Source organism: Takifugu rubripes, chromosome 2, assembly GCF_901000725.2.
Source record: "Takifugu rubripes chromosome 2, fTakRub1.2, whole genome shotgun sequence".
NCBI classification, from domain to species: domain Eukaryota; kingdom Metazoa; phylum Chordata; class Actinopteri; order Tetraodontiformes; family Tetraodontidae; genus Takifugu; species Takifugu rubripes.
In genome coordinates this window covers 3008860-3034499 of record NC_042286.1, presented here as the reverse complement: position 1 = coordinate 3034499, position 25640 = coordinate 3008860, and the positions used below count along the sequence as shown (strand labels likewise).

The 25640-nt window shown below is 41.9% G+C and overlaps 1 protein-coding gene and 2 long non-coding RNA genes across 3 annotated transcripts in view; 2 read left to right on the top strand and 1 right to left on the bottom strand.

Moving 5' to 3' along the window:
• Positions 1–12547: 12547 nt before the first annotated feature.
• On the bottom strand, positions 12548–13504 carry LOC115247160 (uncharacterized). The gene is made up of 3 exons (XR_003886210.1): positions 13385–13504; positions 12690–12864; positions 12548–12620 (listed from the first exon to the last, which is right to left on the bottom strand). It is a non-coding gene; the product is annotated as an uncharacterized lncRNA (long non-coding RNA).
• Positions 13505–17459: 3955 nt separating this feature from the next.
• Positions 17460–22048, top strand: LOC115247158 (uncharacterized). Its single transcript, XR_003886207.1, has 4 exons — positions 17460–17546; positions 18497–18597; positions 21818–21909; positions 21986–22048. It is a non-coding gene; the product is annotated as an uncharacterized lncRNA (long non-coding RNA).
• A 2382-nt stretch (positions 22049–24430) lies between these two features.
• The window catches only part of LOC115248895 (fibronectin type III domain-containing protein 5-like), a 17692-nt gene continuing 16482 nt past the window's right edge, over positions 24431–25640 (top strand). Inside the window, exon 1 of the mRNA XM_029832938.1 lies at positions 24431–25109. Coding sequence (XP_029688798.1) covers positions 25052–25109 — 58 coding nt within the window. The 5' untranslated portion in view covers positions 24431–25051. The remainder of the gene's footprint in view (positions 25110–25640) is intronic.

Here is a 25640-nt window from a genome sequence, read left to right as displayed (position 1 = left end):
GTAGGACAGGAATATTTAAGTAGCACCGGCAGAATATGAATGTGTGGGATCGATAATTCTTCCTGAATGAACGTTCCCGTTTCCCAAACGATTCCACAGTTATTACTACACACAACAGAAGGAATTCCATTTATTATACGAGACTATTTTACAAACACACTTCTGCATCTGTGCATGTGTTGTGTTAGGTACGCCAGCTCAACACAAACATGTGCCCAGAGCCTCGGGACATATATTTACTCTGTTCCAGAGACGTGTGCACAAAAGGGAGGAAGCGATTTAAATTTGCTGCCGGGGTTAATTTACCAACTGAGCTCACACCTCAGAAGCACAGACACGTGCATTTAAACGTGGCTGTTCTCCATGATCCAAATTATGTGTTGATTTCCGCTTCCATGCGCAAAACAGATTTGTTTATATTTTCACTTTTTGGCATCTCAATAAAGAGGAATCTTGTAATTATAGTAAAATGCCAACATGACCCTTCATCATCTTAACCGCTTCATCCCTTTTGGTGACACAGGAAGGGTACACAATGGGCGACGGCAGGGTCCATAGCCTTTTTAACAATATACCTACAGCTGGGAAGCTTCATTAGAACCCACTAAATCAAACAGTGATCATCCCAAAAAATGTCAAATACGGACAATTACTCAACATGATTGTTTAGGGAGGGATTTAATATGGAAGATTTACAGACGCCATGTAGACAAAGAACAGAAACATCTGCAGGACAGCTGGAAAGAGGCTCTACAGGAGGACGGCTCAATAGAAAAGTTACAGGAGGCATGTCGAGAACTACCTGAAAGGAACATATATCGCTCCAGAAAACTGATATAATAGAGATAGAACTGATAGTTGTATTAAATGTGAGAAGGAAAAATGTATTTGGCAACCTACCATAATACGATAGTTCTGGCAGGAAATTAAACACCGCAATTAAAAATATTGAAGAGATTCAAAACTCTTAGTCCCACATTTGTTTATACCTATTATACTGTAAATGTTCATCTATATCCAGATGAGTTGAAGATCAAAAATGTCAACAAATATTTATAGACGAAAGTGTGTTACTGGAAAAGAGAGTAAAAACACCAGAAATCCAACTGTCAGAAGGTGTTTGTGCGAGATATCTGGAACTGTCCCCTTAGAGGAGATGATCTATTCTATACAATAAACATAAACATGATCAGCACCAGATCTGAGATCTCTTCGTTTGCATGTATTGAGGACAGATTTGTCATGTGATGGAAGGGCCTGGGGACATGTCAACAGTTGATATTGCAGAAGATACAACAAACTCATTAACCTGATCTCTTAGTTCTTCTGTGCATTGATGTCTTTGTTTACTTATTTTTTTACTACACTGGATTTTTTTTATTGTTTTGTATGTTGATGCTTTTATTTGCTTTCAACATTGAGATGGTTTTCTATATTTTTCCTGCTATTACTGTGGAACATAAACTAACAAAAAATTAAAAATTGTGAATTGTTAATCGAAATATTGGATAAATACATTTTTTAAATGAAATGACAGTATTCTTGTCATAACTATTAGTAAAATAATATAATCATTACGAGTCTTACCTGCAGTTACTACACTCACTCTTTCAAAAAGCTGCATACACAGTTTTAAAAAGAAAGTAATTATGGTTTTGATTGATAATCTAATTCTATATTCGTTTACGCTACTTATTTAGCAGTGACAGAAAGCAACATTTCTAATTAAAGTTTTACATGGTCAGAAATATATACAGAGTAAAAATATCTGTCTCATAATCCACTGAACAGAATAATCCAATTATATAAACATCGCTACTGTCTATATTGTAAGAACATCAGTGCCATCCTTTACAGCCAAATATACATAAATACATACATAATAAAAATGTATTTCTGCGTTGCCATATGTTAATGTGGCCGGCAGAGCTAAAGTAAATTTAAAGCAGGAGTGACGAGCTGTCGGTCATCCAACCAATTTATTCCTATCAAATTTATTTCTTGTGAGCATAGATCATGGCTATCTATGCACACTCAAACTCATGCGCAAATGATCTTAGCTGACAAGGCAGCAGCTCATGGAAAATTGCAGTATCACAGTCCTGCACCAAAGTGTAGCAATAATTTGATGGGGGGGGTCTTTAGCTTGGTAGCTAAAGTGCACTGGAAGAAATAATAATCCAGCCTAGAAATCAACCAACGAATTAGCATAAAGTGACAGAAAAACAGAAATAAATATTGAAATACAGAAATGCACAAGTAAAGAACTGGATGGATAAAATCATAAATACATGATATAATAAAATTTAAAAAATAAATAAAGTAAAAAGAGTTGGTGGGGGGTATGTCTCGCCCAGGAGGATCAGGGGTTGGGGGGCTTGGTTCGCCACCCAGGCGTTTTGGTGTCATTTGACTTGTTCCTCTTCTGTATTCTTATGTCAGGTCAAGGTAGAAACTTGCCTTCACCTGCATTTACAGGTTTGTTTCTTATCCTGCCACAAAATAAATGAAATGCCCATATGCATAAACAGCCCAAATATCCCTTGTATTTGTTAATTAATTTGTGCTTCTGTCATTCGTGATCCTCCACACATTACAGCTGCCCTCCTCTAACTGTCCTATATCAAAAAGCTTTGCTTCCACTTAAATGTTCAGAGGCAAAGGAACAGGAGGCTGTAACAGTTTTATACTGTACACATTCATGGCGGCGAGTAAATATCAAGATAATGTGCATTGTAATGAACTCCTTGGTGACAGGGTGGACTGCAGCAAAGCTGTAAAATCCATTCCAAGTTCGACTTTGGTCTTTCATTCTCAATCCATTTCCCTGGTGGATGGAGCCTAATCAATAGGGGTCTACCATCAGGTTTAGTGGCCTTTATGTGGAGAAGAAAAGAGAGACTCATTAATTAGTGCCAGATACTTCATTGTTGCCTGGGCTGGTGTTGATCATGGTCACACCAGCCCCTCCCACCAACCCTCCAAACCTCCTGACTTCCAATCCATGTAAACCACCAACTGATCCTGCATTTCTCTTTGCAGGCTTTCAAAAGATCTGGCGTCGGAAGGGAAACCAGGCCATCATGATTTATGTGATCCTGCTTTGACTTTTCTTGTAATTCTGCACTGAGCTCAACAGCAGACTTTATTTTGGTCCATCTATATGAATTATAGATAGCCGTCCTTCATTATTAATACACTGTACTTCACTGCCTTAGAGGATCCTGTGGCCCAGCGTTATCTATGTTCCCACACTGGATCCAAGTCCTGGAACGTATTGGGTGATGATATGAAAAACAAATTTGTTTCCCTTCTGCTCACATCTTGAGTTTCCCTGGGGGGTATTTTTCTCATATGGGGTAACTTTTTAGAGCTGCCATTTTCAGTGGTGCCACTGCCAAAAGATGCTTGGCTGTACCAGCAATCCTCCCAGAATGCAGGAAAAGGAGTTCAAGTGACTCAAGGGCAATGTAAATGTTCTATAACTGGCCGTTCTGGGGTGGTTCCTGCAGTGGAAAAATGCGCCACCATGCCACAGCCCTGTAAATTCACCCCGTAGTCAGTGGAAAATGTGTCTCATCTAAATTAAACTTTCCTGCTCATCCATTTTCCCTGGTCCTACACAGAACCTTAGCTGTCCCTATCACTGAGGTCCCAGATGTTCCTAGGATTTGCTGGAGCCCCCCTTCTCTAGCTTGAGCGTCATACGGCAAAGTGCTCTGATGATCGCGGGGACCACTGGCATCTCCCCCCCCCCCCCCCTTCCCCACACACACACACTCACACTCACAAACCCCTGCTATTCCCCAAATATCATTTATTCCTACGTACCAATTTTAAAATCATCGTGTGCCCTCTTTGCCCGCAGACGAGGAGATTTGAGGGTTAACTGCGCTATTTCGCCCGCTGTTAACATCTATTACCCAACTGTTACCATTACTCAGTTCTGACCCGTCTAGGTCAGCTGTAACAGATGTGGTGAAAGTGGCTCCACTTGGCAGAGTCACATCAATAGTTAACCAATCCCCGAAGAATTCCTAAACTTTAAAAAGGACAGAGGGCTTCAGACATCTGTGGCTGTGCATCTTGTTTGCTGTCTCCTGTGTCACATATAGAATCAATGGTTGTGTTTGGGCAGAAATATCTTCCACTAACCCACCACCACAGTGTGGTACACCCCCAGCAGGAGCTTGTCCTCCCATGATGGTTCCAGCCATTCTTCCCCATCCTTTCTCCACTTCAAAACCATTTCCCCGCGGCTGCCATTTTGGCAAGAAATCGATTTGTAATTACAAAACCGCTTTGTGTAGTCTGGGATTCTCTTTGTGTTAAATCATCACTAAATGTGGTGTTAGCATCAGCAAGCCTTGGAAGCCCATTATTTAAACAAGTTGAGGACGACCATCGAGAATTCGATCTCCTGGTGTCCCAGGTAACTGTCCTCTCTAGAGCTTCATGTTGAGATTCTGTATTTTGGAGAATTTTATTACCTAATTGCCAACCTTCATATTAGTTGCATTTTATCTATCACACTAGTTGCAACCAAATAAAAAGAATCCCTTCAACTCATTTTATAAAGCAAAAAAAAGAGGTATAACCAGAAATCATTCAAGGTACAAATTCAACAAATAATTGTCCATTCTGGACCCGATCCACTTCCCCGTCACTCAAGTCAACCTTATTATAAACTTTCCTCTTATTCCCTAGACTCTTTTCCGCGTGGCCTCTCTGACTCACTCTCTCACTGTAGTCCAATCTTTTCTCTAACATAAATCATTTTGAATGTCTCAGCCACGGTGCAGATAGATACGGCCCTCACCGCCCCCTCCGTGTAATCCCTCCAGTGAATGGAAAAGCACTAATCCAGCATCTGTGCCACACAGGGAATCGTCCATACAGTCGCATGTTCTGCCCCATTTTTCTTGTCTCGCGGTTGTTCGGAATGCTGAAGTCTACATAAATGTGTAGTGTTTGTGCAAAATACTTCAAAAACGATCGCTGCTTGTTGCTTAAGGCAGCGTAGCTAATGAAAGTTTATTATTGATCTTGATCATGAGCACTAGATGGTTTAACTTTGGTGGGAAAATTAGGGCTCGTGTCCCAAACTCTCATATCTGAACTGTGATGCAATGAAAAGACCATTGAATTAAGCTACAGTAGAGGCAAACTGTTACTCCCACACAGAATCAAAAAGCCATGAAAGAACCACTTAACCATAGCAAATCTGCAACAATTCTATAATTTCTTGATTCTACAGTAGTTTCCCAAATTAATGCTGTTGATATTATAGTCTGTTAACACCGACCATAATAAATTGTGTTTTTGCAGTGTGTAAGTGTGTGTCCCTGTCTTTGCCTTTTTTTTTGCGAGAACTTTCAAACCTGTTCTTGTTTTGGCAAATCAATCTGTAATAATTGTGCTAATAATAAACAGTTCCTGTAGTACACCAGCACCAAATGCGCCACAAAACCTGAATATTTAACTCTCAACAAAGCAATGGACTGATTGGGCAACAGAAAGTAGGCAAACATTGACAGAACACATCATCTTCTTCTTCTTCTTCTTGACCGCTTTATCCCTTTCGGAGTCACAGAAAGGGTGCTGGAGCTTATCTCAGATGCATATGGGTGCAGGCTGGGAACACTCCAGGGTGATCTCCAGCTCATCCCCCCAAATGCTGCAGCATTTGGGGGTTTGGTACGTTGCTCAAGGGTACCTTGGTGGTGCTACCAGAACATTCCACAATTTTTGTCAGCACGGGGCTAGAACTGGGCCCCCTTGACATATTACTTGTTTTCTAGTTAATCTTTGAGATTCTTTCATGGAACTGCAAAAAGAATGGCTCATTTGTCTGTCTCATTAGTGATAAATGCTGTATCTTCCGGCTGAAGGCAGCAGGACTGTGAGCAGCTGAGTCTGTCATTCAGAGTTTCTATTTAAAGGGGAGGCTAAGGCAATGTATTCTACACACTCACAAAAAGCTCATTTGCAAGTGTAAAATGCGCACAAAGCGAGAAGCGTGTCCTGTTGGGTGCCAGCATCGCCTCCAACCAGAGTTAGAAGCACTCAATGGGAGCAGCAGTCGAACTGCGGCCTTTTCGGCTCAAGAATCTGTGTCAAATTGTGCTGCACGTTGCTCCTGGTTGCATTCGGTGTGAGCTTTTGCTATGTGCAAATCGTGAAGGGCTGCCAGATGGAGAATATCCTGCTCCATTCTGCCTGCTAATGAGGCACAATAGCCGGAAGACCACCAGCAGATTGGCCAGGGCACATTGAAGAGGGCACTTCTGTTGAAGCATTTTGGCTATACTTATATGACGACTCTGCTGTTGCACTGGTACATAGTTTTGTCCAAGAAAGGTGGGTTAGTAATAATAGTTCATATACAATCATGAAGGACCTGCTCATTAATTATTATAGGATGCAAAACCTTTTCTTTCCATAGTAATTTGCATTACCTGCAGTTTGTCATTCTAAGAAACATCTTGTTAAACCCTTTAACCAAGCAAAAACTTTATTATCTTGCTCTCTATCACACACACACACACACACACACACACACACACACACACAACACACACAATTTATCCTGGCATGTTCCTCCTTCTCATAAATCATTCATTGTAACATATCTACTGGCACAAACCCCTTTAAATGGAAATGCATTTTTTTTTTAAAAACAACTTTTTTCTAGAATAACTATATAAAATGACTATTAAACAGGAGCCAACATCATCTAGATTTGTAGTGTTCTGCAAATACTGTGAAATGGCAACGTGCAAAGACCAGCCTGAATGTTCCACCATCTGTCAGAGCTTGAATGAATAATCTATGGGGAGGTTCAGTCAGAGGTATAACACACAGATATAGAAAGTGTTACAAGTGAGTTACTGTGTGTGCTGAGGAGGAGAACAGGAGTATATTTAGAGCCTCAATCTGGCACAAGGTACAGCAGGGTCTGTGGTCCATGGGGGAGCTGGAGACATGATTAATATGCTCAATTACAACATTGATTTTAACATTAAAACTGTGCAAGTCATTTTCTTGGGCCCCTTCTCTGTGGGTTTTTCGCCATTTCATTTTTATTTAAATAGATAAACATCTCGGCTAATCGCTTTCTGCTGGCTAATTTATCAGTCAAAGCTACTGGCTGCAACTTTTACTTAAAGCCTCACGGACAAAACCTAATTGTAAATGTCTGTAAAAGTGGACGGGAAACTCGAGGTAGCTCCTACGAATCCTCCCCAGCCATCCATTACATGCAGAACCAAAGCTCTCCTACAGTTTTTCTGCTCTTCTGTCTCTGGTCCATCACAGTGACACTTGAAGTCAGTGGGCAGAAACATTCTCTAAAACTAAAACAGAAATGAGGCTGATACTGAATCATATGGTGTTTTGTGTTTAGGAACATAGTGCTGCTTGTCAGTGCAGAGGTCTTCCCTATGAGAAGGAACATGCGTGTGTTTGGAATCACACTGGGGAACACCATTTTTGTTGAGTTGGGTCTGACAGCTGTTTTGAACTAATTTTTGGTTGCAGAATCCAAAACTGATCTCAGTTGTTGAACTGTAGGACTGTAGTACTGACCTATTGGGAGCTGTACACAGCTGTCATCGGCTTAATTGTAACTGCACAAACAAGATGCCACGAAGCTGTAGATGAGTCGAATGGTAATCAGCTGACAAGTTGTACAACAACTAATCACTGGAATTTTGCTAATCTGGAGAGGAAGCTGTGGAGAAAAAACTTGACATGCTAGAAAAAAAACTGATTGCATTTTCAGAATCAGCATGCCACTTTTAGTGCCAAAATATAACTCAACAGATTTTATTTTTTTAAATTGTTCCCTAGTGTAACGAGCTAGTTGTAAAGAAGAGAGCAATGCTTATTACAATATGATATATGCTTATTGGGATATGATAGGATACACCTCCCTGAGGAGAGAAAGAATGCAGCGCTTGACCATTTACAAGTTTGTGTTTGTTGTTCTTCAGTGTTGGGATGGTAGAAACACTGTCCGTTGTTATCCTTCCTTTTCCTTTCTCACCAGACCGATGCCTCCCCCATTCTTTAATCCAGCGGTTGGCAACCCAAAATGTTGGAAGAGCCATATTGGACCAAAAAAACAAGAAACAAATCTGTCTGGAGCCGCAAAAAATTAAAAGCCTTATATAGGCCTTATAATAAAGGCAACATATGCTGTAAGTGTCTATATTAGCTGTATTAGCCTACTTTCCAAATGATAAGCAGGCTACGAATACATAATGAGCATTCATGATGAAATGTTTATGTTCCCTGCAGCATCCTGGAGAGAATGAGGCATCACGTGACCACTCTGCTGTAGATGACGCTTTAAGTTTAACTTCCATTATAATGGGATGTTGAAATATAAATGAATGAATGTTGAAATAAAAATAATAAATATTTATTATACACATTTATACAGCATTGGAAAAATTTAAGAATGTTTGTCACGTTTTTCCTCCTACAGAAATTATAATTTAAAACAATTTCGAATTTCATATTTTGAAAAAAGCTCCGGGGGAGCGACTAGGGGCGCGTCAAAAGAGCCGCATGCGGCTCCAGAGCCATGGGTTGTCGACCCCTGTTCAAGAGGTTTCCCAAAAACGGAAGCCTGAGGGGGTCCAATTAAAGAAGATTAAAGAGATGGGCAAGATGCCTTTGATTCTTTGATGTTTCTTTGAAGTTAGATGAAAGAAACAGTTGGATCAAACAAATAATGTGCACCTAAGGTGAGAGAACACACCAACAAGTCAAATCTTGCAGTTTAAATCTAGACAGTATATGTTTCTTTTCTATCATTGCAACATTTATCTTTTACAGATCAAAATGCAAACACTGGGAGTTTCACTGAATGAAAAATTCCCTACAAAGTTGTGGCAATTGATTAATGACAGCAAAATTAATACCATCATCTGGAACCACCAAGGGAAGGGAATCATCGTCAATGGAAATTAATAGAAATGAGTTCTATGTCTTCAAATGGCTTCAAAACACCTCCAAATTCTCAAGTTTACACAACAGCTAAATTTGTATGGCTTCAGGAAATCCCAGCGTTTAAATAGAGACAAATTCATCATTAATTTCCACCCTTTAACGCCTTTACAGTTTGTGAAGATAACATGATAAAATTTGTCTTCTGACCTATCTCAGGCAGAGGTCCGATCGCCGGCATCCAAACCGCTGCATGACATTGTGCCAGGTGACTGGATCATGGTGAAGGTTCTGAGCACCAGGAAAAGGAATGGCTGGAATGGGTCCACACCAGGTGCTACAAGCTTCTCACACAGGTGTTGATGATCGCTGAAGGAGCAACGTGGTTGGATACCAGCCAATTTAAGAGCTTGCTGAATAATAGTTCTTTCAAGTACAGACAGTGAAGCACATTTTAACGGAGCCTATTGTTGTTATTAGAGCGCAGGATATGTTTGAATAAAAGGTTAAATTGTCATCTTTTTTTGCATTTTTTTTTAATGCAATGTGCTTTGGTCAATAATGGTTACACATACACTTTGGTTTTAATGGTAAATTAAACACAGAAAGTTGTGCAAAATGGAGCGGACAGGAGGGCCGGCAGAGAAGATGACAATGCAACATGATGGCAGACAGACATACACATGGAGAATGAGGACAAATTGCCCTGTCCTCCTTCTTGTCCTCGCCAACCTCCAAGATCTCCCTGACCCATTCCATCGACCCGAGTTTGGCTGACTTAAACCTTCCTGCAACCTCAGTCCTGACTGAATTTAACCAAAGTGACTGAGGGACATAAATTGAGAGCGTGGGAAAAACAGGACAAAAGGACGAGGATGTGTCAGAAGGCCATCGGAGGCGTGCCACACCCGAGGCAAGATGTTGACACAAGTATAAAGGAACCAACTTTAGTCCAACACTTTTACACCAATGAGCATAAACTCAGGACACCTCTGCCGTCAATATATTGATGTATCTTTTACTAATATTCTAGTCCCTCCTGTCCGTCTGCCTTGATGCACGAGCTTCGAGTCCATTCAGACTCTTTTTTTTCCCCAAAGCGGCAGTTCTAAGGGGGAAACCAGGTCAGGCAAGAGGAACACAGCCGGTTGCCAAATCTGACTGTGTGTTATGCTTGTCATCACTCACACAGCGTGCACTACCCGGCACTGGACAGGATGACAGCTTGGCACAGCATTTAATGTGGGCTTTGAATCCTTCCTCATGCGAATGACAGTTTAATTGTTGACTGCCCGGTGGATGGTCAAATTCATAGAGTATGGTGTTTATGACCTGGTTCCAAAGTGACATGTAACAGTAGTGGTGCTGGTTAAGAATAGCTTTGTTATCCATCAGCTGCTGATGAGCTCTTTATCACCGCTTGACACGCGAATAATGACTGACTATTTACTCCGATCAATAGGAAAAAACAGCTGTTTACCTAATTGCCCCTCTCATATTAGTTGCATGTTTTCTGAAGGATATGTCTCCAATTCATGGACTCAAGGGTGTTTATGACTCTATATATACACACTATAAATATAGCAGTACTGTATAAGCACATCAGCATCAGCTTTCATTTGTATTAAAAGCACTGTGTCCCCCCCCTGTGCCAAAGAGACTCCAATCAGTAAAGTAGGTTTTCAGCAGCCCCTGAGCATACTCACATTTTTAATTCCTACATTTAACTAAGTAACACTTTATTTATTTCTGTACTACATTTTTGTGGAGTGGTTGCAAATCATGAAAGTGTCCACTGCAAATGCATGTCCCATTACACATGACTGCTTTGCACCTTTACAGGTATTAAATTACTTTCCAGATATGAATGAATTATTTCCCAACCAATGACGGGGGATGGCATCCACGGGCTCTTCTGTTTGCCATCCAAAAATGCTGCGGCATCATTTTATTTGACTGTACTGGGAACTGTTCAGACTCGGGCCATTAACAATACTGGGACCATGGTGACAAAAGCTCACATATTTCCACCATCTGTTACTTCCGAACGCCTCCTTTCAGCACGGTGATGCTGAGAGAGGGCCTTGCTCTCACCTCTGTGTGACACACTGTTAGCCTGCTTGCAGTGTCAAACTGACTTCCCTTCACCTGACGGCCCAGCGTCACCATTCCCGCTCTTGCCTTGTCCTTTCTTGCCACGAAACCGCCGTCATGAGTTTGTGTCACTCTAATAATTATTCCTGCACTCTCATTTTTCTCTGCCGCCTGTGTTCATTCATCACTGTCGGCGACCCTTCGCCTGTCTCAACAGCTAACTTTCCCCCCTTTTCTTCGCCCGTCTCCTCTGTTCTCCTTTGTCTCTTCATGCAAAGACAATTCCTGGTATGAAGAATGTCTTTTGTCACAACAACAGTGACACTAAAGGACAAAGAACAGCATAGAGAACAAAAGAAAGATTACACTCCTAAAAGTGTTTAAAGCTTTACATTTATGTGTGTAAGTGGCCCCGAATTGAAATGGAAAAGCTGAGAAATGCACCATTAAAGGCATGTACCAGTATTTTGTGGACTATATGTCGCTCCGGAGTTTAAGTCGCACTAGCCAAAAAATGCATAATAAAGAAGAAAAATAAGATATATAAGTCACACTGGGACGATAAGTCGCATTTTGGCGGAAAAACTTATTTGATAAAATCCGAGACCAAGAACATACATTTCATCTTGAAAGGCAATTAGCAAACCATTAGCATGGATTAGCAATAGGGTTACGGAATGCTAACGTAACAAATTCAGCTACATGACCCACAATGAATTGAGTACGTGTCTGCTTTGTTAACGTAAAATATTAACAGTTATTCAGATAACTATAGCATAAAGAACATCCGAGCAAGTTTACCAAACAATCAAGTCTAAACTCCATAGACGAAGCACCGCTTCTTCTTCTGCGTCCTAAAGGAACTCGTTCCTCGGGTACACGCCCCTAGAGCGCCCTCTTGTTGTCAGTGTGAAAATAACGAACGTGTGAAATTCTGTAATAATGTATTTATATAAGTCGCTCCGGGGTACAGTCGCCCCCCCTGACAAACTATGAAAAAAGTGTGACTTATAGTCAGGAAAATACGGTAAATGGATTTGTGTTTACACGGCTGACTGGGATTATTTTCTGAACATCAGCAGTAAACATTGATCTCCAATATGTGGCTATAGGAAACATTGACATTGACTATTTTAAATGTTACACATGCAAGTGAGCTGCGCCCGCAGAAAGTCCGAAATCGTCAATAGCTGGAGGGATTTACAACACGAGGAATAAATAGTTATTGAGGCTTACCCATTGATCTACAATTTTAGTCAACATCAATATGTTGTAGGCTGTAGATGAACATTCCTGTGCTGCGTTTGTGATTGAAATCATACTAGACACTATGTAAAGACGTAAATATCATTGATTTGACTGCAGGTCAAAGGTTTAAATAAAAGGAACAGAGCATTTTAAAGACATTTCAACTCTCTTCTGAACGTTTTTCTCCAGCTCTAAAAGGTTGATGGCGAGCACCGACCTTTACGTGGGGGGGAATCAAACCCCCCCCCCCCCCCCCCCCATAAGCCTGTGCCACCAAAAGGGAAGAGCAGCCCATCAGTTGGTTGGTTTGTCAATGACAGATTCTTTGAAAGAGCGAAGGAATCAGAGAACAACAGCAGAGGTGAAAGGTTAAGACTTCAGCTTTCACATACCTGCAATTCAAGGTCCCTCCCCTGGGGGTTTAACCCTGACATTGGGGGGGTAGATGCAGCTGTCACCAGCTGTTATCTTGCTATACTGTATTTCTGGTGTTGAGCGCTGCTGGAATCCCACCATGATGTCAGGACACATCCAGGAGAAGAGCCCCTAATGCCACTACTACTACTCCTGTGGGCAACACAAGTTCAATAAAAGATGAACATCGGAATGTTCTAAAGAGAGTAGGTGTTCAAGAGTGACCTGTTACATCAGCCAATGGACTGAGGGGGTGTTTTGGATGGAGCGAAGCCTTTCGATTACAGGTTCAACTCGCACTTGAAAGTGAGCGCTGATGCTTTGCCCGCTGCAGTTCCCCAGTGAGGCATCCTTCCTAAATAACAAACTATCCCACTCTCTCCACTATAATCGCACATTGGAGGGAAAAAAAAAGTGTGGGTTACACGCGCCATGGCTACACTGGTATTTCCCATATAAAAGCAAAGGGAAAACAGGTGACTTATCTGCTGAATAGTGTGGAAGGAAGGGCAGAAGAGGGTTAAAGGAAGAGGAGGCCCAACGAGAACTCCTTTGTGATCCATTTCTTTGCACATCATCGTTTCTTTCATGCCTCCCTAAAAAGTTTTTCGAAGATGCTGCACGTACGTCCGGGCGTTATTCAGCTATGCCGGTTGTGACTGCACTTCCTCACCTTGTAGGAAATCTCCGGTGCTTAGCAGGCCATATAATTGAGAGAGGCAGTGAGTGACAGGTGAGAGTGGTGATGAGGGAGCTGCTGCCAGAGTCAGCTGGGATGTGCAGGGATCCTGCTCTGCATAAAGTCACGTCATTTAAAGACCTGCTGCAGACACAGCTACAGTGCAGGTAATAATGGCGTTTTGCAAACACTATGTTGCTTTTGTGAGACTCACAGTGCTGCAGTATTTCTGTACTTTGAGGAATTTAACTGCACATTTTAATAAACTACAGGAACATCTATTAGAGCAGCCTGTAGTATTTCACTGTCTGGATGATAGCATGTGTAACTATAGCAACTTAGGAATAGCACTAGCAATGATCGCGCTCCACTATGGAAGAGCCAAAAGATGAGGGGGAAATGGAAATAAACTACACAGTAGTTTGCCTTATGATCAGCAGCCCTTGGTTTTGATCTTTGAAAGATCTTTGGAAGATCAAAGGTCAAAGTCCCTCCAGTATCCGGAACATAAGTGAATTTTAATCATCCTTGTTCCTTGTTGCCTTATCAACACTTTTTTTTATTAAAATATTTTCAAACCTTTGAGTTATTTCGCAGACACACAGTCAGCAGCTGTCACAGAACCTTGTTAGTCATTAAATCATCTGTATCATCAACTGTTTTGCATATGTAAATAATAAAAGTATACATTTTGCATTCAAAGTGTGGCGGGTCGTACATCGGCCTGAACGGGTACAGGCTGTGCAGAACACTGAAGACACCAAAGTCAGCGCTCTTTGGAGAACGTTATCAAGACAAGGGCCATTTTTAAGAGATACACAGGACTACGCTGTTCTAGAAAGAAACACATCACTGGCTTGTCAATAATTACTGAGTCCACCCACACAAGCTCACTGTGCAGCACGGAGGGCACATTTCTATTCTCCTGTTGCTTTTATTGGTGTTTCTGTCTCCTGTGTAAGTTCAATAGGGCTACCCTTCATTCTCAAGATGTGTACTACAATATTACATTACTGTTGAGCAAAATCTGGGTTTCATTCTCATGGTTTTATTGGCATGGGTGTGTACTCTTGGAGGTGTTACTGGTGCCACAGACCAACAGGGACAGGATCTGACAGTGGGACAAAAGTGTTTATTGCATGGAAATGACAGATAGGAAAATCGCTCATCAACTGATGCCTGCTTTTTAAGTGATTTTTTTCATACCCCGGAACTTCAGTGACAGTGCACATCAAAAGCCAGAAAGCATTAAGAGATTTTTCATCAATCTCCTAAATCTGAGCAATTTCAGTCTATAGCAGTTTAGTTTGATCAACACAAGAAGGAATATGCAAATGTGTTTTTACCATCAGAATTTATTTTTTTGAACTTTGGTCATTGGCAGGGCTAAATATATGTAGTATATCATTTGGGAGAGCAGAAAATGAGAGGTTTGACTTTATTGGGTTATAAATCAGGGCACTCAATAAACAGAGTGTTCTCCAGGCTCTTGCATGGTGAGAGGCCAGTGCTTTTGTTATTAATGGTGCTCACATGCTGAGAATATTCATATTGTGTAGACTAAAGCTAGCAAAACTATAACCAAAACACTTTCCTGGGTACAGCATTTTGGGCCCATTGCGTTGATAAGGGTTTCAAGCCAACACAAAGTTAGACGTCCACAAACAAACCACATCATGAAAAAATAGTTCAAAGGGGACCAACAAATCAATAAAGGGCCGCCTACAGCATTGAAACCACCGATCAATTAGACGAGGCAGGAAAAACACGTAATAGTACAGCTGTTAAAGCTAATGTGGGATGATTCATTTTTGGAATCTTTTATTTTGCAACAATTAATACGTGCGCAGCCCGTTGTACTAATGCTGATGGCCAGTGGAGCTTGGTGGCTGTAGGGCCGCAAGTGGGGGAGGAGAAATTGGAAACTATTAATCAGTACATAGTGATTTCCTCACATTAGCAGGAGAGCCTTTCATTTTATCAAAGCACTATTATCAAGTGCCTGTCAGGGCTTTAGGTTTGGGTGCAACAGCTGGATAAACGTATGCATCACATTTTATCCTATAAAACCGAGAAAACTGAAATTTATCTGGCACGATTATGATTAAAGCATGATTAATCCAGATACCCTGTGAATAATCGGATTAGAGCGGAATAATTTGACAGACTTCAAAAAAACTGCACTGCAGAAACCACTTAGCAGGAGCCAGGATTGCATCGAGTTAAAAGGCTGTTGCAAAGAACAAAATAAATCATGCAGCATGTCCAAATAGCAAGAGATTCTGGTTTGGACAGGAAGGTCAGCTAGGTGGGCTCTCCCTGCTTCCGACTTACTTGATAAGCCCACGAAAGGCGCGATGCTCCGAGATCAGAGTCAGTCTGGCAAATGTAAAAGCCAAACCAAAGGCCAACTCACTGATATGACAGAACTGTGACATGTCACAGCACCACCCCCCGACCCACAAAACACAAGGATAGCTTTTAGTTACACTGTATGTGTTAAAAGCGGCAGACGGGAACTGAACCCCAAAAAGCAGAGACACGCAGGATCGTAGATTTGACCAGACTTTACTGAAAGCTGCCAGTAGAATCCCACTAAAAGACTAAAAGTTAGAACAACTCTTCCTCAGAGCAGGCTGGGCGGCACAGGCATCTGAATGAGCAGGTACGGAGGGAAAACTCCTAACAGTATGGTGAGATAGTAAAAAAGGAATAAAAATAAAGTGTGCAAAGATCATACAGCAGATGGCTGGGGAAGATGACTGTGGCAATATTGAGAATCAGACCAATCCCTAATAAATCATGTCTGAGCTGCTATTTTGTTAGAATAATCAAATATAAAAAAAATGCTCTATATTATCTGTAAATTATTGTGTTTTATAATAAATAATGCATATTACTGAGCCATTATCTGACAAAATGCAATATAATGGACATTTACCAATAAATGATGAAAAAGACTCAGGTTTAGATGGAATTTGGAATCTTTTAAAAGGTTTAAAGAGAAGACAAATGTGTTGCTTTAATGCTGGCAGTTTTCCTGATAAAATGGCAACTGTTGATGGCTCCGTTTCAAGACAAATGCAACTCTAGACATCCCATTTTAACTGGACTGTGCCACAAACAACATTTCCCCTTTCAAACTCAAACTCGTCTTACTTCTTTTTACATGCTGCAACAGAATTGACTAGGAGGGGGGGTGGGGGTGGGGTGAAGTTGTTGTCTTAGATGCAAAACACGATCATTTAAATTGACTCCTATCTCAAGGGAGGCACATTCGCCCTCCACTGTAACTAACGAAAGCATTCGGCTGAACAAACACAGACTGATATGATCACAGCCGGCCTGTTCACAGCGTTCTTTAAAGGTTACGGTGGTGGCTGTGCTGTAAAGACAACACTTGATTCACAGTTGGATCTAGGATGTTCATTACTCAAGACAGCCCGATTTCCTGTGTGAAGACCCAAACAACCTTGTTCAGCAGACCTTGAAGAAGCCGGCCCACTTTCACAATTAACAAGGTGTAAATAATCAAAAGTAATCACAAAGCGCGTGAGGGATCCACGTCAAAATAATACAAATATAAACTGTCTGAACCTGCACAGCTCAGCTTTTATAGGGGGCATCAACAAAGCACACAGGCAGAATTTGCTTTCATCCATCAAAGCTAAAAGTGACAAACACTTGGCTTGTCACACAGAGCTATATTTTCTGCTAAAATGTATTGGATTTTTTTTTTTTTTCTGCGCTGCCATAAGAGGCTTTCATTTACTCGGATGCTGCCAGTTCAGATTTGCCCCATTTTCCAATGCGGGTGCCTTTCCACACAAAGCTAAAAATGAACAAATGAACTCTAAATCTTCAGCGGTGTAATGGGATTAAAAGGATGAAGCCAGACATCTGTTTGCTTCATGAGTGAGCTCCTCCTATATCTTGTCAGCAAAGGCTTTCACGCAGCAGAAGAAGCGGCGAGAACAAAAGTTCTCACAGTTTTATCATGCATTTCCCAGCACTTTCTGCTGACGTTTTGGTTTATCTCCTCTCCCTCGGCCACTTCCAATCCTATCAAGCTGAAACAGGAACAAAGTCCTGTACTTTACCTCTTCACCCTTCATCCCTGCACTGGCAACATCCTGTTTGGTCCCAGTCTTCACCAGTGAGCGACATGCATTTCATAACGCACAGTCTCTTTCAAAAACAATACAGGCACTTCTGAGGATGGTTCGATCCACCCGTTGTCTGCAAATGAAAACAGGCTGTTGGTAATAACTGCTGGTTGGACAGTTTAGAATAAATGTGGTCATGGTGCAAAGTCAGATGAAGTATGGACATGTGAATGAAGGTGATAATGGCTGAGCGTCACGCCTCACTAATTTTAAATTATACGGACTATTAAAAGTCTGAGGTGGCTCAAATAACTGAGGTTTTAAATTATACTTTCCGAAAATGAAGACAGGCGCCATAAAAGAGGTTAAGGACCAGCTGACATTAACAATCAGTTTATAAACCCATCAATTGTGTCCCATCTGAGCAGCCTTATATATCAAAATATATGCAGATGATGATGTCACTGTTAGGGAATAGTGTCAATTGAAGGTTGTAACAGATTAGTCTGTAGTTAGCAGCCATCAGCAGGAGGGTCCCCCTACATGAGCCTGGTCCTGCTCAAGGTTTCTTCCTGTTAAAGGGGAGTTTTTCCTTGCCACTGTTGCTTGGCTGGGGTCAAGCCCTGGGATTCTGGCTGGTACAGTGGGGGCACAGCGTTCACCTGAAGCACTGCTCAGGTGAGCAAATCATACAAGCGTCACGCATAGTACTCACGATTAAACTCACAGCGCCACCTACTGGTAAAACAACGACCAGCAGGTGGCGCTGTGTATAATTGAAGGGGCTATTTTACTGAATATATCCATTAACCCAGTCCTATGAACCCAGCAATCAGTAGGGTTTTCCTCTCTTACCAGGAACAATAGTTCTCCAAAAGACAGTTATATTCACTCCTTATCTATTTTCTCTCTTATCTATTCCCATTTCACTTTTGTCTGGAGCCTGGATGCATGTCTTACATGAGGTGTTAACCGCAATGTTTTTGTTGTGAATATTTAGCTCCAAGGAGACTTTATAGTTCTTCTAATGACAATTATGAACCCGGCAGCAATGGAGAGAGTTCAAAGCTTACCTGAAGAGGACGGCACAGGCAGGACCAGGTGATCTGTCAGAAAGTTTCAAATATGAACCAGGAGAATAGAGGCTGAAATCCTGGTAAGGGACACAAGGCTGCGAATTGGGGAGAGCCGAGGTTGGTACTGGGAAGGTAATGGAGTTGTGAGTTTATTCTGGGCTGGTTGCATGTGAGGAGAGGCAGCTGTGTGCACAGGTGAGTTGAGGCAAGGTGGGCGAGGCTGGCAGGCAGAGCGGGGTGGGATCAATGGAAATATGCTGAGAGCTGGATGACTGGACTGTGACACTTCCTGAACTTCCTGCTTAGGGTATTCCCGATTGCACCGCAACACAGATGCTCACATACCCTCACGATTTTTGGACATGCACATCATTTTGTGGCACATTTCATTGAAGCTATGGATTTAAAGCTCATTAATAGTTTGTAGTGTAGGGTTATATGGGACAGGGATGTTGTGTGTAGACCAGTCTGAGCACAATTCCAGAAAATCTGTCTTTTGCAACCCAATGCTGGCAGGTATGTTTGATACATACTTGATAAAATGTGGTAAGCCAACAGTGGATGATGGTTCAAGTACATGAATTGCCTACCTGGTAGGACAGAAAACCCAGCTGTATTACAGGTCTAATAGGACTGGGTTAATTAACCTGTTAATATGTAATGTCTATTGTCACATTTATACTTCAGCTAGCAGTCAAAGCACTCGTTTACAAGAAAAACAGAAGTGATTTCAGTCTCATAACATGCCAGTAAAATAAGTTTATAGGGTTGTTTTTATTGTTATTCTGCATATTTATGTACCAGATAATGGTTTACCAGATGAACATACAGAAGGCAGAAAGAAATTATTTGCCTTCTTATAACAATGCACCTGCAGGTGTGGGGTTGTTACTCATGGAGTCCACCAAAAGCTAATGATAAACACATTGACAGTCTGGCACCAATTAAAAGCCTATTACACTTGAGCATAACTAAGCATCGTCTCTTACCAAAACAGTATGAAAAAAGATTTTAAGGCATCTTCTGGTGCCCTCTTTGTCTCTTTTCCTCCCTCAGGAATATATTATACTTCCTGGTTTTGACCATTGCGGCCCTCTTCTCTTCCTCTTCCTTCCTCTTCTCAGCTTCTGCAGCCTTGACTTTTTCTAGATTCCGGACATGTCTGCTTTGCTCCAGCTGAGCCATTTGGATTTCCTCTTCCTTCCTTATTGCTGACAGTTGATTAAAAGCAATCTGTTGTATCTCCTGTCGCTTCTTGACAAGTTGTTTGCTGGTAAGACCAATTGGTGTCGGCTTACTCTCTTCTTCTTGAATCTGTCTGACTTTCTTCTCTTCCGCTCTTGTTTTTTTCCCCCTTTCCTGCCGTTCCTGATCTTTACATGGAACGGAAGCTTTAGGGCTGATTTTTTGGTATCTCTTACTGTCTTGGTACTGAATTGACTTTTCCTTTTCCCTCAATTCTTCCTCTAGCTTCTCAGCTTCTCCAACCTTGTCCTCTTCCATAGCCCAGTTACGTCTCCTTATTTTTTCCTGGAGGTTTTGCTGGTTCTTTTCCTCTCTCAAGAACACATTATATTTTCTGTTCTTAACCAAGGCGCCCCTTTTCTCTTCCTCTTCCTTCCTCTTCTCAGCTTCTGCAGCCTTGACCTTTTCTAGATTCCGGACATGTCTGCTTTGCTCCATTTGAGCCAGTTGGATTTCCTCTTCCTTCCTTATTGCTGCCAGGTGATCAAAAGCAATCTGTTGCATTATCTCTCTATTTTTGAAAATTTGTTTGTTGACATTTCTATTTTGCATCTGTTTCTTCTCTTCTTCTTCTTTAGCCTCCCTGGCTTTCTTCTCTTCCTCTCTCATTTTTTCCTTTTCTTGTGCCAGTCGTTGCTGCTCTTTAGTTGGAATGTGAACTGTGGAGACAATTTCTTGGTATCTCTTACTGTCTCGCCATGGAAACTGTTTGACTTTTTTCCACAGATTTTCCTCCATCTTCTCAGCTTCTAGAAACTCATCCTTATCCACAACCCAGGCACGTCTTGTTTTCGTTTCCTGGAGGTCTCGTTGACCCTTTTCCTCCCTCAGGTAGACATTATAGTCTCTGTTGCTAACCATTGCAGCCCTCCTCTCATCGTCTCGCTTCTTTTTCTCAGCTTCTGCAGTCTTGTCGTTGTCTAGATTCCGGGTATATCTGCTTTGCTCCAGCTCAACTATATCATTTTCCTCCTCCTTCATTATTTCTGCCAGGTGATCAAAAGCAATCTGTTGCATCGCTAGTCTCCTGTCACACTTGGGATCTTGTTTGGTGGCAAGAATTTTTTGTAGCCGTTTCTTCTCTTCTTCTTTAGGTTGTCTGGCTTTTTTCTCCTCTCTCTTTATTTCTTCTCTTTCTTGTCCCGTTTTTTTATTTTTGTCAGCTTTGGAAGTGCTTTCTTGGTATTCCTTAAGGTCTCTGCCCTGATATGGTTTCCTCAATTCTTCCTGCATCTTCCCCGCTTCTAGAGCATCGTCCTTTTCCACAACCCAGGCACGTCTCATTTTCTTTTCCAGCAGGTCACGTTGACTCTTTTCCTTCCTCAAACAGATGTTATAGTCTCTGTTCTTCATCAATGCAGCACCCTTCTCGTCTTCTTGCTTCGTATTCTCAATTGCTAGAGCCTTTTCCCGTTCCACATTCAGGGCATGTCTGGTTTGCTCCAACTCAGCTATTTGGTTTTTCTCCTCCTTCCTTATTTCTGCCAGGTGATCATAGGCAACCTGTTGCATCTCTTGTCTCGTCTCATTCATGGCGGCTTGTTTAGAAAGAAGACTTGTTTGTGCCCGTTTCTTCTCTTCTTCTTTAGCTTGTCTGGCTTTTTCCTCTTCCTCCCTCTTTATTTCTTGACTTTCTTGTCCTTCTTTTTTATATAAAATGGACACCTTGTTTGGGTATTGGAACTGGTTGCCTTCACTTACACCTAATTGGAGGTGGTTATCATGTGTTCTGTTATTTTTGGTTGTCGTGATTAATAGACCATAGGCTGTATTATTATTATTATTATTACCCCAGCTGTATTATTAACAAATTACTAAAACATAATTATATAAATTGTAGTTCACTTGAAATTTTGCAACTAAAGGATCAAAGCAAATAAAAGACTTTAAATCTTTGATCAAGTTGAATGCATTACATATTGACAGTTCAAAGTTTATATTCACCTTTGTTTTTGTTTTTTTTATTCAAATTTTTTTCTTGACTGATCTTTTCCTTGCAGGATAGAGGGGAAGGTGCCGGTGCATATTCCAGGGCTTTACAACATTCTTTTGTATACTGTTGGGAGATAAATATATGGATAGACACATAAATGTGCGTATATACACTCACCAACCACTTTATTAGGTATCATTTCAATAACGTGTTAATGCAGCTAGCATCTCTGAAGGACCTACATGCTGAAGAAGATGGGCTACAGCAGCAGAAGACCACAGCTGGTTCCTCTTCTGTCAGCTAAGAACAGAACAGTAATGCACCATGTCACAAAGCTCAGATCCTCATAAATATAGTTTTTGGAACATGAAATTACCAATTATCTTATACCTTGAACTGCTTCTATATTGGTTCTACTGGACTTCAGTGCTGCTATTGATAAATTTGATCATTGCATCTTTGAACATTGGAGCATTTTTTGATATGTTTGATTTTGATAGACTGATAATGTCCTTTGAATTAGAGGAACAAGACTAGATCATAGGTCATATTGATCAAATAGGTACCAGTTCGCTGATGATGTTTCCTTTTCATACAGAAGGGTTCTAAAGTTCCACAAGGTACTGTACCTGGACCAGTTCTGTACAATTTGTACACGCTTCCCTTAGGAAACATTATTCGGCAGCGTAGAACAAATTTTCATTGCAATGACGATGACACTGATCTTCATGTATCTATGAAACCAGAGATCATGGAGCAGTGAGTAAAACTCCAGGCTTGTCTTAACATCATAAAGTCTTGGATGAGCTCAAATTTCTTTTGATTTTGGACAAAACCAAAATCATTGTATTTGGTACTAAACGTCACATTTCACCATTGGCTGAGATGTCATCCCCCGCATTGTAGAGCAGCCCATCAAAGTCTAGGAAGGCAGTACGACTCAAGCCTCTCAGACAAGGACATGGGAAAGGCCATCTTTAGCAGCTCTCAGAGGGCCTGGCCATGATTGACTCAAGCATGTTGCCAGAAAAGTGAAGCTGTGTGAAGTTACCTCAAAAGCCATCAGTAGACCAACTCATTCATCTGTAAATTGCTGGGACTGAAAGATGCCTGTTACCAGCAAGTCTTTATGGTAAACACTCTCCGGCTTCTTTTAAAGTGTATCCTAACAGAATTCAGGCAGGAGGAGGTGAGGCTAGCAATGGAGCTGTAGGACTGCATAGACAACATTGTGAGAGACATGGGTGCCTTGTGACAGGAAGGAAGTGGAGGGCAGAAGAGGAAGTGAAGAAAGTAGTGGGAAGGTGGCAGTGCCAGGAGGTTGTCAGCAGAGTCCCGCCGTTGGATAGGGTAACCTGTCCATCCTGTGGTCCAGAGCCAGTGAGAAGTTAAAGAAGGATCTTATCATGTCAGGATACTAAGATGACTGATGAAGGTTACAGGGTAAAGGAGGTGGCACAAGGGCATCAATGAGTCGGCTAGTGAGCTGGGCACATTGGAAGCCACCACAGGCCCAACTCAGTATTGTAATCAGGGCAACCTATGACACCTTACCCTCCTCATGGAATAGAGCATAGAGCAGGCCTGCAACCTCTGTGGAGCCATCAAGTCTTCCCTCCGACACAGTCTGGCACAGCATATTTGTCTCTGGCACTATTTACCTGTTTAAGCTGTATTAAACTGATAAAGTGGGGAGCAAGAGAGTGCAAAAAAATGTTTTATAAAAATTACTTTTAATTATGATAATTTCTACCCTTGAATGTGGAAGTGTGTTTAATTCATTTTTAGTTGAAATAAATGATACTTAATCAGAGCTGCGCATTTGTCTGTCGCTGCAGAGCTCATTAATTTTATACAATTAAAATAAATAAGTGAATGTCAACAGGATTCTAGAGCTTACCCTCTTGGTCAAACAGATCTATGGAAATGTAAAACCACAAAAAAAAAGTTTGATCTATGATTATTTCATTACATTTGTCAAAGGTCACGCTGTAAAACTGCCTCAGCGACGGCAGTTTGGGACCGTTGTTAAATTACACTTGAGGAAAAATTAGTTCCAAGCAATACAGTTTTGAAGGTCTTTGAAAGCAGGCTGTATTTGTGGAGTCGAAGTGGCACATTTTATTCATAGTTTTTAACTGGGGCAGCAGAAATGTGAAAAACCCGACCTCGGCGGCAGGAACAGCCATGCTAAATGTTTGTGAGGAAGGTTTGGAGTGTAAGTTCTTGGCATTCATTGTTCCTCTTTCAATACAAATGCTGGAAGATTCTTTCCTTCGGGTAAAAATCAGCCTCATCAAGGCCAGAGAATGCCTTCACATTTGCAAATATGTAATTGACGTTGTTTCACTGATTTCTGAGTGCTCTTTTACCTGTAGGACTTTGACACTAAGATGTATTTTCTATGTAGATGGTGGATAGATGATATTTTGTCCTTCCCTCTCTATCACATGGACCCATGTTGATACAGGGGTAAGTAGAGGAGAAGTAGAGGGGGAGAAGTAGAGGGGGGAGAGACCAAGCAGTTCTCTAAAGCATGCCAGAGGCGGCAGGTTGGATTGACGTTAACTGCTGGGTGACGCATCAGGGGACAGAGCTGGCTCTTGGATCGACAACAAACCAACCCCGAATGACTTCACCACCACAGCAGCTGGTACAGTATGCAGACTTTGCACGCACAGGCGGTAAAGTCGCAACATATCCTGGGGAAAGTGGCTAGAAGCTGAGCATTGTCCTTTAATTGTCTTGTCTTGCGTGGGCCACTTTGTTCATCTTAGTGGGCTGCAAATGGGCAGCACAGCCGGAGGATGAGACGGAGCAATTCCATCAGAGGAAACATAATTTTTATGGTCAAAAGTAGATGAATCGGGTATTTCTATTTGGTCCTCCTTTAATTTGTGTTTTGACATCTGATGATTGATTTTTAAAGCATTAGAGACTCTGTCTCACTCTCTCTCTCTCACTGACTGTCAAGACTTAGGGAGTCAGTAGCAGACAGGGAAAGTCTTATATTCAAAGCCAGCACGTTTCACTCTGCAGCAGCAGGAAGCCTCCACAGCACCGTCAGCAGAAGGATCCGGGAGCTCCGGAGCTCCAGCGTGTCGTTACGCCCGTTTTGGCGGCTGGGTTTCGGCACATCGGGGGCTTGGAGGGTGTTGAATGAGCTGGAGCCGTCACCGTTCCCCAATTTTGCAGTCGCGACGATACGCACGGACCGAATGCCGAGCTGCACACCACGGCGCACCAGTTAACACCCCCGGTCGGAGTAGATGGGACCGCACGTCGTCCGAGCGTTCGAACGATGGAGAGATTTTCGCTGCTCGTCCTCGGTTGTTTCTGCGTCTACGGAGTCACAGCGGGTAAGTTTGCATTCGTGCAATTAGGGGGAGACGCATCCATCAATAGTAGATGAGGAGGTGAGCGGCTGATCCGGCTGTAGGGTGAACAGGAGCGAAGCAGGTGTGTGGAGCACAGCTTTGTGTTGGTTTTAGGCATGAATTGATGGGAGACGTTACGTAGTCTGATGTTCTTGTTGGCGGCTGAGTGTGTGTGTGTGTGTGTGTGTGTGTGTGTGTGTGTGTGTGTGTGTGTGTGCAGATGAACACGGGAGCCTGGTGTATTTGAGCAAGACTTGTCTTTGCATTGATGGAGCAACGGCTACATTGTTCTCGCGTGTTCCTCTGTGTAAAACGTGTGACTAATTGACCTTTGAATCTCATTCCCTACAGGTAAACGCACATATCCAAGGTGACTGTAACACAGTCAGCACAACACCTGTGTGCTCCTCATCATCTTCCAAATATGATTTATCCATCCCATTCCTGCTGGAAACAGGATTTCTGAGGAATGGCGCCCATTCACATCACAGATGCCTGATTTCTGTGCTGAAT